The sequence below is a fragment of the Solea senegalensis genome, linkage group LG14 (assembly GCF_019176455.1).
Source record: "Solea senegalensis isolate Sse05_10M linkage group LG14, IFAPA_SoseM_1, whole genome shotgun sequence".
Taxonomy (NCBI): Eukaryota; Metazoa; Chordata; class Actinopteri; order Pleuronectiformes; family Soleidae; genus Solea; species Solea senegalensis.
The window spans coordinates 20,380,114-20,393,107 of record NC_058034.1 but is presented as its reverse complement, the minus strand read 5'-3'; the positions used below and the strand labels follow the sequence as shown (position 1 = coordinate 20,393,107).

At 37.8% G+C, this 12,994-nt stretch overlaps 1 protein-coding gene across 2 annotated transcripts in view; it reads left to right on the top strand.

Moving 5' to 3' along the window:
* Nucleotides 1-12,994, top strand: part of nos1apa (nitric oxide synthase 1 (neuronal) adaptor protein a) — a 143,623-nt gene that overhangs the window by 60,561 nt on the left and 70,068 nt on the right. For both annotated transcript variants that reach the window (XM_044043644.1, XM_044043643.1), the window contains exons 3-4: nt 2,320-2,412; nt 5,868-5,926. In XM_044043644.1, coding sequence (XP_043899579.1) covers nt 2,320-2,412; nt 5,868-5,926 — 152 coding nt within the window. The remainder of the gene's footprint in view (nt 1-2,319; nt 2,413-5,867; nt 5,927-12,994) is intronic.

Here is a 12,994-nt window from a genome sequence, read left to right as displayed (position 1 = left end):
TACTTTAATATGCAGATGCTAACAATCTGCATCATGTGTTATTGGAGAAGACCCAAAACTAGTGATAGAGACCAGTACCTTCTAAAAAAATGTTGTTGCTGATGTTACAAGTTTGGAGAAAAGTGTGTTCCCATAGACTTCCATTCAAACTGACTTGTTTTTGCAACCAGCAGAATTGCACTTCTTGTGCATTGGCGCTGTCTGGAGACTATTTATACACAGTCTATGGTGGGTTTACGTAATTCAGTTGCATCCCACTCACGCAGAATACCATTCGCATGAAGAGAACTGTGGGAGAGGGAGGTAGGCAGTCACTTGGCAGCATGTGTCCTTGCAGCCACACTGGAAGCATACATTAATACAAAAAAACAACCACTTGATCCTTGCCTTTAACACCTGCACAGTATTTAATATGCAAACAATGTTTTTTCCCCACACCGTTGATTGTGGTTGTCTGCGGGAGAGCTAGTTGTAGTTGTTCCACAGTGCTCACGACTCCATTAGAGGCTACAGGAGCCGTCTCTGTCTGATTAGTGTCGTGTAAATATAGCGTGACGGAGATCTGCCGGCCACGATCTGTTCATTCAGCACGGCTGTTTGACGTTTACTTTGAGAAATCTGTTCGTCATTAATGTGCAGTATTTGATTGGAGGGGTTAGAAATGCGTGGTTATAAAAAAAAATGGTTTCTTTACATACCGCAAACAGTGGACCTGTGACAGGGACTATTGAAACACGTCTGCTCTCACACTCCAGGTTAAGTGCCTCATACAGAACAATTTCATGGTCAAACGGTTCAGAGCTTCCAGAGCTACACTATTGAGTCCCACTACTTTTAATTAATATCCATCATCAAAACAAAAATGAAGCAAAAGGTGACGACCATGTGATGATGCTTCAGTATATGGAAAGACACAAACAGGTACAATTGTTGCGTCCCAGCTCATTAGGGTTTAGGAGGGAAGCAACATAAGTAACCAAGCTGTCATATGGTTAAATAAAATAATTTAGTTTACAAAGGAGTTGATGATAATTCACAATATGAACTGGCACACAACAAAAAAAAGGGCAGAGGATGTTCAAATAAAACAAGAAGCAAATGAAGAAGAACTCTTCAAAAGAAAGAGCTAATAATGTACTTATCAGTCAAAAACAGAAATAAAACTCCACATGAAATTAACTCCGTTTTCCTTAAGAAACTCAACTATTACAAGGGGTAACAGCATCTTGTAAATGTACGACTTTAGTCTCGTAAATGTACGACTTTATTCTCGTGAATTTACGACTTTATTCTCGTAAATTTACGACTTTACTCTTGTCTTTGAATTTTTATTTTTGATTTTTTTCTCAATGTGGCCCTAATACTCCGTCGTAGTTATCAAACTAGTAGTAATCACTGCAGCACTGACCTAGATTAAGTGCATTGGGCTATAGTGTAGAGTTCAGACACAAAAAAAACCCCCAGAATGCTTCATGTTTCTTTTGTGTGCCAAGTCATTTCTCAGGCTTGACTGGGTGGAAGGTTTGTGTTGAAAAAAATGCAGCAGAAGTTGTTGCACTCAATTTCAATTTTATAATTTTCACCATTTTTCCCTGTAGAAATTAAGACAAAATGCCAAAAAGTATATACTCAGTATATGATATAATTTAATATATAATGTATTACTGAAAGTTGAGCTTTTTTATTTTTAATAAATGCATTTTTTATTCTACTTTGAACCGTTTTCATCAACACTTCTGCCAGTCTGAGATTAATTATTCAAGTTTGTATTCAGTTTATTTAAAAGGAACAAAATATCACTAAATATTTCAATTTAAACTTTGAATGTAAATATGCCAGAGTTAACAAAAGAGCTAGTTTTCATCAACACACTATCCTCTGGTGGTTGCCGTAGTTACTCTACCACTGCTTCCTCACTCAGCGGGGGAGATGCAAGCCCATGCAACATCCTGAAAATGAGACAGGCATCTAAAAATGTCAGAACAAAACAACTATGAAAATAAGATTAAATTGGATTCTGCTTATAAAGGGAGTTAAGTTGTCATTTTTACTTGAGATCAACTTGGGAAAAAAATGATCTTAAGTGTCCAAACAGCCAGATTAAATGTAATGGTATTGGTTTTTTAAAGGTTAAACTGTGTTTACGGCATTTTAAACGGAATCTTACGGTTGATGTTGAAACTTTAAAAAATTAAAAAAAAATATTTATGTCTCTTCTATGGCTCCATCGTCCACACTTCTTGACAGATATTTGGGTGCATGTCCACTTTAATCCCCCCCTAAAAATGAACACGTGTGTCTCTGTCTTTGTCTCTGCAGTACGAGTTCAAGGTGAAAAACATCAAGAAGAAGAAAGTCCACATCGTGGTCTCTGTAGACGGTGTGAAGGTCGCCTTGAGGAAAAAGAAAAAAGTGAGTGACCTTCTCGTACATTAAAAAAAGATGACATTTTTCCTTAGCTGTGTTTGATAACATGTTCTGTTTCATAACAACAGGACAATTTGATCTTGTACCAGGCTACAAGGGGAAAAACATCTACTATTTTTTGCACCAGTGATGCGAGCATAATGCCTTTGTATTCAACTAGATTCATTTTTTTTTTTTTACCCAATTTGACAGAGAATAAAACATTCTTTTTTTTAATGTAATGACTTGTTACACCAGGGGTATCAAACTCATTTTTGTTCAGGGGCCACATACATATATGTTTTTTCTCCTTTACAAAACATGACATTTCTTGAGAAATATAAGTGCAATTTCAACAATATCGTGCCTAAATGTACTATTTACACAGCACACTGGATTTATAAAGGCACAAACATTTAGTCACGGGTATCTGGAGCATTTGACATTACGTTTAGATTAATGTGAAATTTTAACAAATTCATCCTGTGGGCCGGATTGGACCCTCTGGCGGGCCGGTTCTGGCCCCCGGGCCGTATGTTTGACACCCCTGTTTTATGGTGTGGAATGTTAGAATGGGCTTGATCAAGTGATATTACTGATATGACAGGTGGCGCTGGTTTGTGAAATAATGTCGTTTTAGCCGCTCGCCTCAGGATGAGCTAGCGTGGTGCTAACGGCTAGCTCGCGCGCGCTGTGCGGCTTCGTAGCCTCTGATTTCGGGCGCTGCTGGATACAAGTGCTGGAGCGTGATGGACTGCTTGTGTCAGAGTGCTTATATTCTGACTTTAACGCAGAATTCTGACTTTATTCTCAGAATCCTGCCTTTAATTCTTAAACTCAGAACTCAAACATTTTTTTCCTGTGTGGCCCTAATCCTCTTCCGTATTGGATCAAGCCATAACCAAAACCTTTTTTTTTTCTTCTTCTTCTTCTTCCAATACACAAATTAAAAGAGGCAGAATTTAGACTGATGTGTGCTACACAAAGTCGGCCGAATCCACCACGAAAAACAAGCGCGCTTACTGTCTGGGTCCAGAAATACTCTCAATAAGCACAAAGGAATTTGTTTAAATATGGTGACGTCTTAGTTTGCAAGTCAGACGCTCAGCCAGGGAACTCAGAAAAGTTTCAACTGTGGAGAAAACTAATTCTTAATCCTGTTATTTGCAGTTTAGTATAATTGTTGTAAAATATTGAGTTAGTTTGAGTTGTTTCTGTCTCCATCTGCATGGTGGCAGATGGAAATGATTGATTTGTGTCTTTATGAGACAGCAGAGGACAAAATACAGAGACAGGATAAAGGCTCTGAGTAGGAATGAGAGTATAATAAGACACATTTACGTGATTTAAAAACAAATGCGCTGTGTGTGTGTGTGTGCGTGTGCTGGGACGCTATGTGTCTCCAGGTCCTGTGTGGCTGACGAGTGAAATCCACTGTGACAGAGTGAGATGGACCCAGGTGAGATATGGAGTGTGATAGGTGGAAAAAGCAGTCAATGGAAACAAAGACAACATTTAGCCACAGGTTTCTGGAGCTGAAAAATATAATATTTCACAAATTCACCCAGGGGGCCGTATTGGACCCACTGGTGGGCCACTTCTGGCCGCTGGGTCGTACGTTTGACACCCCTGACTTAGGCCGTGATTTTTTTGTGATTATTGCAAAAACATTGACACATAATTGTTTTGCGTTTGCATTTATCTTTGAGAGACAAACCAAGCCAAACTGCTTATTATTTTAAGTTAAGCATTTTTGTCTGTTTCATTAGTTACTAAAGTCTTTTCAAATTCAACTCCTTTCAAATTCAAATAAAGCCAATTTGTCCAGGCAAAGTCTTTTAGCAGATGAAGGCAAATCAGCGCCATATCCCCGGTTGTTTCGTGAAGAATTGGATGCCTGATTAATCTTTGCATAAACCATGGGAGTTTTTTTTTTTTGTTGTTTCAACTAAATGAAGCTGAATTTAAATTTTAGTGGCTTGGTGTTTTTTTTGACTGATTGTTTCGATTGAAAGACTTTGTGGTTTTGTATGTGTTGTTGAACTGGGTTGAACTGTTGAACTGTTGCCGTAACTGGGTTGTCTAAATGGTCCTCTTCGGAGCGACGTGTTCAGTGCAGCAGTATAAATGCACGGTTATGTATATATGCGTGGATTTGAAAGTCAGGTCCTTTTTGTGTAACACAGAATTCAGAAAGTATATTAAATGCGCGTTTAATCGTGTCAGGACTGCGTGATCCTTGATGGCGTGAGGAACTTTGACTTATCCAGGTACCACCAGTAGTTTGAACGTGGAAAATGTGATTTTTCACACTTAGGGTTGTTCCCAAAAATATATCTCCTAAGATGAATTGCTATACGGACACAGATGTTTGATGCAGTGAGACTTACTTTATCGATTATAACCATGTCCTTGTTGACTTCCCGGCTGCTGGAGGCTGCAGGTGAAAGACATTGGTTGTGGGGTTTTTTGGGGAATGGAAAAACTTCAGTTTCCTTTGTAAATGAATACTTAAATTCAATGCCGTGTGCATAGAAAACTGTGGATGTGATGAACCAAACGCAGTCATTGAACTCGTCTTGCAACAGACGATCGTTATCATACTCAATTCATCTGTCGACCAGTTTCGCGATTAACGGAGAAAATGTTGAAAAATTTCAATCAGTGTTGTCAAATGTTTTGTTTTGTCCAAAAAAACAAAGTTTTAATGATTTCTTTCTTATATGGAGCAGAAACGAGAACATTATTCACACATATATATATATATATATATATATACATATACATATATATATATATGTATATATGTATATATAAAATTTATATAGAGCTTCAGATCCAATTGAAAAGAGTTTCAGCTGTTTTGTTCTAGGTTATTATAAACAATTTTTATGCACGTAATTTTGCCCGTCTGAGAAGAAGCCTAGAGGGAGAAAGAATGTTATGAAGTGATTTGAATGAATGGCCCAATTTGAATGAGCCGATGAGGTGAATATTAGAGGTGTCCACTCCTCAGAGGCTCAATATCACATTCATTGTCTGCCTGTATTAAAATGACGCTAAATGGATGTTTAGGCCTCCACCTGTTTTTTCTTTTGTGGATCGTCTCCCCCGTGCCGCACAGCTGAAAATGTCAAGTGTGACCGTCATCGGTCTTTTGTGCGTCTCGGCGTGTGGCGGCGGAGGCAACGAGAGACCACGGACGGGAGCAACCGAATTATAGAGTCACCGCCGCTCTGTGGAGATGGAAATCAATACGAATAATTCCTCGGTGTTTGTTTTCTTGACATTTTGACTGTAACGTTAAGCCGGAGGGTAAATTGAATCAAATGGTCCGAAATTTCTCAAATATGGAAATATTATGCGTTTTCCGTGTTGTGTTTCTTAAAGTCTTGGTCGTCGTATGTTTTTTTTCTTTCTTTCTTTGTTTCTGTCTTTTAAAGCTGATTCTGTTTCCACAGAAGAAGGAGTGGACGTGGGACGAGAGCAAAATGATGGTGATGCAGGATCCCATTTACAGGTAAGTTGGCCACGGGATCATTATTTATTTATTTTTTTTTTTTGTGCCTTCTTTAAATCACAGTGACTGCCGCCCCTTTCAATCCAAACTCAATAACACAGATTGTGTTGCCTCAGGATGTCGAAGTCCTTTGTCTCCGTCTCTGCATGAGTTGACATTTTCGGAGAAAGAAAAGATATTGTTGCCTGTTGATGATTCAGTTTCACAAAGAGGGAAGAAGAGGGTGATTAGGCGTTGAAGTTTTGATTCAGCAGCGTGGTAAAAGACGATTGGGAAAATGGTACACACACACACACACACACACATACATCTGCAGTCATAAATGGGTTTTCAACAATGTATTCAGTCCTTAATATCGCCTCTTTGAAAAGAGGCAATTTAGCCGAAGCTGCATTAACGAGGCATTTTGAAAAATTCATTTTATTAATGCATGTAATGACGAGCAAAGCAGAGACCATGAAAACAATGTCCCGGATTGTAAAAACCGCTGTATTTATTATCACAATTGTGGAACTTTCCTTTTAGTTTTAATATTTCGGAATCACCTCAACTTTCTAAGTCAGCACTGTGCAAACAAATCACAGTTTCCATAGTGACAGCTTGACTTAAAGTCCACCTCACTTTTCGCACAGGATTCGTTTTACATGGGTGGATTTTTACCGCAGGACATCTGGAATATTAATGGCCAATTTGCACGGGATAAAAAAATCGCAGTAAGACTACTTTGGAATTCATCGATTATCAAAATAGTTGACAGTTAATTTCGTCATTGAGTAATTGTTTCAGCTCTAAAAGGAAGTCTGGAAAATCTTGGTCTGGAAGAGGTGGTAAGTCACTCTTTTCCCATCTAGCACTTGGTAAAAGAAGCTGCTAATGACACATGAGGTGTGGCTGTTTCTTCACTGTTCAGAAAGTGACTTTGTTGTTGCATAAAGGTTGTTAAGTTTAAATGTATTCTTTTTTTTTTGTGTTTATATGTTGATATGGCGTTGGTTAAGCCCAACTAGCCTTATAATTTGTCTTTTCTTCCAGTCATTAGGCTCAGCTTTGGTAGTCTCATATAATTGTTGATATAAACTCTTTAAACATAGTCCTCTATTATTAGACATGGATTGGTGACGCTGGACTTTGTCCCTCTCCCCATCACAGCCTCTTGTCAGCTTTTTAAAGAAATATTAATTTTGACAGGCTCATTGAAATCAATGAACATAATCTTGTTTTCTCTGTTATTTATTTATTTTTTTATTCATATCTTGCGTTTTGAAAAGGCCTGAGGCAAGAGCCTCATCCATCATTTCATATTAATATCTAAATGGGACATTGCATGGTGTTCCCAGTGAGCCCCTTTAAGACAACAACAACAACAACAACAACAACAACATCATCATTAACAAAACAGAATAATCTCTCATGAATATCACACTCTGAACGGTTAAGACACTTGTGCGGCTGTATTAGATTGATCCGAATGTTTGTGGTACTTGACAGTGTTTGTGCTGATGTTAAGAAAAACACAATCGATCCAATTAATGGCGAGACCGCAGGAGAATAGAATTGTGAGGATTTGTGTGCCAGGCAGAGAGAGAGACAGGTGAAGTTCACACAGTGTATTTGCTAAAGGGATGTAATCCTTTGTTTTGAACCCGTACCACAGCCTGTTTTTGTAAGAACAGTGTCCCACACACACACACACACAGGCTTTAGAAACAACAATTTTCACTCGACTGTGTGTGTGTGTGTGTGAACATCTCACAGCTTGCACAGTGTTATTAATATATTCACAAAGTTTCCCCCCCACATGATGGAAGACGGAAGCAGAGTATGATGTGTGAGCCTCATCCATCAGTCACTGTCGTCCACTGAGCAGAGTCTGACGGGTCCTTGTGGTGTCTCATCCTTTCTCTCGCACTATAACATGCTGCTGCAGAGGCTTGTCAAACAATTGGTCATATTTTTGAATGGATTTTCTGTTTCACTTGTTATGATGTTAGTGGATAATGATGTGTTCTTTAATGTTGCTAAAAGCCCGGCTTTTTATTCACAGATCTGTGACCGAGGCTCGTCAGACTCGGTGATAACAAAGCAGATGAAATCCAGTGGCAGATTTAAATTTACATCCACGAATGGTACTCGTACGCTTTCTTTTGTAAAGGAGTTGTGATGAGATGATCATTTTCATTTTGAAGAAAAAACGTCGTTTTGTATGGAGGTGAAATTGCATTCACAGTATTCTTACAAATATGGTCTAAGGGAGTCCTGAAAATGAAATTCCAAGTCATGTTTTATTGAATGTTAATTTGTTATCAGTATGCAAAGAATGCTGGTGATACAGTCCACCTTTATTTAAAGATGTCATAACATCATAATGACACTGGAACTAGACGCGTAACTGTAATTAATTTGCAGATATTTAGATGCATTTGCCTCAGATGGGATAGACCTTCTGTTAGCCCTTCATTTGTCATCATACACAAACAAAGCTTTCTCTTGGCCAGACGTTTAATTGCAAAAAAACACCTTAAAAGCACACACTGCAACTTTTTACTGCCACAAAATCACGCAGTTTTGGTCACAACACTTCAATGCATCATGTATTTCTTTTATTATTATTTGAAAAGTGACCCCCTGTAGTATTAAGTGTGGATATAACAGAGAGGAGGAATTAGCCTGTCAATGTAAAGCTGTGAACGATTTGGGAGTCAGACCACGGCCGGCGGAAACCCCCACGGGACAAAACATGCCATCGATTGGCCTTATGTTTGGAATTAATGCGCTCCAGGAGCTAATGTGATCTACAGCAAATTCACGTCCAGCTTTTCAAATGCAGAGCAAAATGTACATCAAAGACCCCAGACAGGTTTTAAATGCTCCTGTGTGTGTGTGTGTGTGTTACATTTTAAGATGCACAGAGACTTTATGCCATGTGTCTAAATCATTTAGGAAGATTTAGCTGAGCGGTTTCCATTTCTTGTGTGCATGCCTTTTCATCTTCAGCTGCTTTCTGTCTGCAGCCACTGGCTCGCTGCCACTGACGCCGTCCAACAACTCTTATGCAACATCAGCACTGGCGCGCGGGGGGGACGTGATCGCATTCACTACCATTCACATTTTCATTTTACTTGTCAAAGGACACACGTGGTGGTAATTTACTGGCTCCAAATCTTAGCTCTACATCTATACATCCATAGACGTATGTAAAACATTTACATAGTTTGAATGGTCTATGGTAAAATGACAATTTTTACACTTTATTTAACATTTTCCTGATAAGTTTATGGTCTCAGTTGCTAACGTTGGGTCTTCTTTAATTTAGAGGAAAATGGATAATAAAGCGTGGACACAAACGTGATTGACAGTTGGTGTCATCCAATAGGAGCCTGGATGCAGATGATGCCTCTGACCTTCAGTTTGGAAAACCTCAACATGGTCACGGGCCAGATCGCAATCGATTCTGGATGCTTCAAAATGAGATTTCAGATTCCTGTGGGTGACGTCACAAGCGGTTGCCACTTGCTCTAATGACAAAAACTCCGCAAATTCTATTATTAACATTCAAAGCTTGCTGTAACCTTTAACCTCAATATCTCAGAGACCTCCTGCGCCCGTACAACCCCGTTCTCTCCATCTGCGCCTCTTCTGCACCCAAACTCTAAAATTCCTCCCTTATGTGCTCACTTTACTCCATATCTGACTATAATTCTGCTCTCAAAACTCCACAACATTTTGTAGGTGTAGGTGTTGGCAGTTCCATTCTGCTTGACCAGGGGCTGCCCCAGTTGTGTAGTCTACATAATATGCAGGTATACGCTGTATACACACCACAAAAGGGCTAGGATTTACCGTATAACCACTTTAAAGTTGCACAATTATGCGTACCAACACCGTACTTGCACTCAAGCAATTTGTTTTTGCGATTAAAAGGTGAAGATTTCTTTTAGAAAAGTATTTAAATACCCCCCCGAATCTACATATACTATACTCACTACAGTAGACCACACTACACCACTGGGATGCACCCAATGTGTGTGTGATTGTCTGAGCTGTGAAACATATTTTAAGACAAATGACAGAAAGAGCACCTGTATCTGTCTCTGTAGATAATTAAGAGTGTGATATTTGTGTCGGTATTAGACATGAAAAAGTGCTGTTCAAGTATCGCTGCCGTGGATTTGTATATATAGCGTGTTCCCATTATTTTTGTGTTGCAGTGCTTGTTTTAAATGTAACTGTTGCAAGGAAGTTAACCTTGAGAACAGAGAAAGAAACGGTACTGAATTGTCTGAAAGTACACGAAAGCAAACATTCAATCAACAGGCACATGCAAGCCTCATACATATTTATTCCCCCCTAATTGCATTCATGCATGATTTATTTCCACGGATAAAGAACAAACCACTGTGACAAATTTGGACTTTGCTTATGAGATCATGGCAAGGTTTCCTGTAACAGGAAAACATATTTTATTATTTTATTAGTTCCATCATTTTGTGACACAGAGTTGATTTATCTTTGGGTCAGACTGTTGAGATTATTTCATCTTCCTGTTCTGTTCCTGTCACATTCTTATCACCTTTGTCAACTCAGTGTGGCATAGAAACAAAGAAATATGTATGTATGTATATATTTATATATGTATATATGAGCATATATGTATGTATATATACATATGTATATATATATATATATATATATATATATATATATATATATATATATATATATATATATATATATATATATGTATATATATATATATATATATATATATATGTATATATATATATATATATATATATATATATACATATATGTATATGTATATATATATATATATATATATATATATATATATATGTATATGTATATATATATATATATATATATATATATATATACATATATCTATATACACATATCTATAATTGTCTTGTGTTTGTTTAAGCCTCCACATTCTTTTGTCAGCAGCAGTATTCACTGTCATTACTGTGAGCCACTGTAACGTGACCACTTTGTCCATCATGTCTTTGGTTCTAATGGCTTCCTCCTTTGAAACAAATCATCAGACCGTTGCAAATGAAGTGCAGTCCTCTGGGTGTGGGTTTTTTTTTCTTCTTTTTTTTTTTCTTTCTTTTGCCACAGCTGATGGATCACACTCCTTTGCACTACTCCCGTACTGTTGTGGACATGAGCCATGAGCAAAACAATCTCGGACAATTAAGAACTATATCTATAAAGGCTTTATGCTGCCATCATTTGCATGATCGATGGAATTCAGTTATGTAGAGGAAACTCCTTCTTGACAAAACAACTGCGCACACCATCTGTTTCTCAAAAATGCCTCCTTACTTCGACAGAAAGTAAGGAGTAAGTTTATTTCAAGCTTTGGCATAAATGATACCTTTATAAAGTCACAGTAAGTTGTATTTGGTGCAATCGAATGAAACATACGATGAAAAACAAATGGTCTTTGCCTGCCATGTGAAATGTCTAAAGGAGCTTTTCCATTTTACAGTTCAAGCACTACTCGGTTTGGTATCAGGCACGTGGTTTTCCGTTGCTTCAAACTCCAAACTCCTCTGTCCAAAAAAGCACCAGGCGAGTAGTGCCAGAACTGCATAATGGAAAGCTGCCATAATTCATTATGAGCTGATCTCTTGGCATCGAAGGTGTATTTTGCAGAGGTCGCTCTTTAAATGACCACATGAAGGATAACTCTTGTGCTTGATGAGACACCGTTTCAGTCCTTGTTCAGTGCAATCACAATGTCCTCCCGACGGAGGGTGGTTACGTCCTTGCTAAAAGACTAGACTGTGCTGTATTGTCAGGGGAAGTAAGCAATTTGGACTAAGCTGTTGTCAGACAGCTGGACCACTGCAGACTCGACTTCTTTGTTTTCCAACAAATAAACAACAACCTTGGTACTAAAAGAAAAGACGAGCACAGCTGACGAACACACATCAAGACAATGACTTATTTCATAAGCTAAACTGGTATTTTACCTGCTTTACATACATAAAAGTAGAAAAAGACTAATTAATCATATTTTTTGATAATCAGCATAGGCTGATTATTACTAATTAATGGGCCAATTATTACAAATTACTCATTTTGTGTTCTCAGAGACTTAATATTCAGTTTAAACATAATTTTACTGAAAATACTGTATATATTTGAACTGTAGTGTAGATATGACATGTAGAATGGTTGCTTACTGAAGTTAATAAATTTTTTTATTATTTGTTATCATTAAATGGTTGGTTTTTTTGTCAGATGGATTGAAAAAAGAAAGAAAATCAGCTCCAATATATGAGCCAAAATCATTGGCATCAACTATGGGCCACTGGGTGCCCTGGTTTCCAAAACTTGTCTTGGGCGTCGGCCAAAGAAAAACCCAAACATCTGTTCTGCTTAAAAGCTTAAAATGATATCAAGATATTCTGTCATATCATTCATATCACAATATAGTTATGTTAACATAGTCTACATTGAGCTCGTCTTCCCCTGTTTCTGACACACAGCTGTTACCATGGTTACTCCTTGTTACCCTGTTACTAACACATGCAGGGTGGATGTCTACATGTGGATATTAGATATTATATACATATATATCTATATATGTATATATATATATATATATATATATATATATATATATATATATATATATATACATATACATATATACATACATGTATACATATACAGTATATATATATGAACTCGTGTTATTCATGGAATCCTCACTTTAGTCACACTTGTGGCATCTTAAAACTAGTCTTCTGGATATCTAAAACGGTCATATTTGTAGTTCAGTGGACATTTACTACAGTAAGGCAGTAATTCAGTAGTAATTCTAATATATTGGTAGTAATCAAATCAGTGGGGAGTAATTGCTAAATATAGACGAATGCCCATCCCATTCAAGTCACTTCCAAATCAATTCAGCCCAGGAAGAGGCTTGATTTTTAACGCCAAGACTGGCAACAGCACAGTAGACTCATCATCATCATCAGCAGCAGCAGCATTGCACTGCCTGCATTGGGATAAACGCTTCGAGCAACTGGGGTG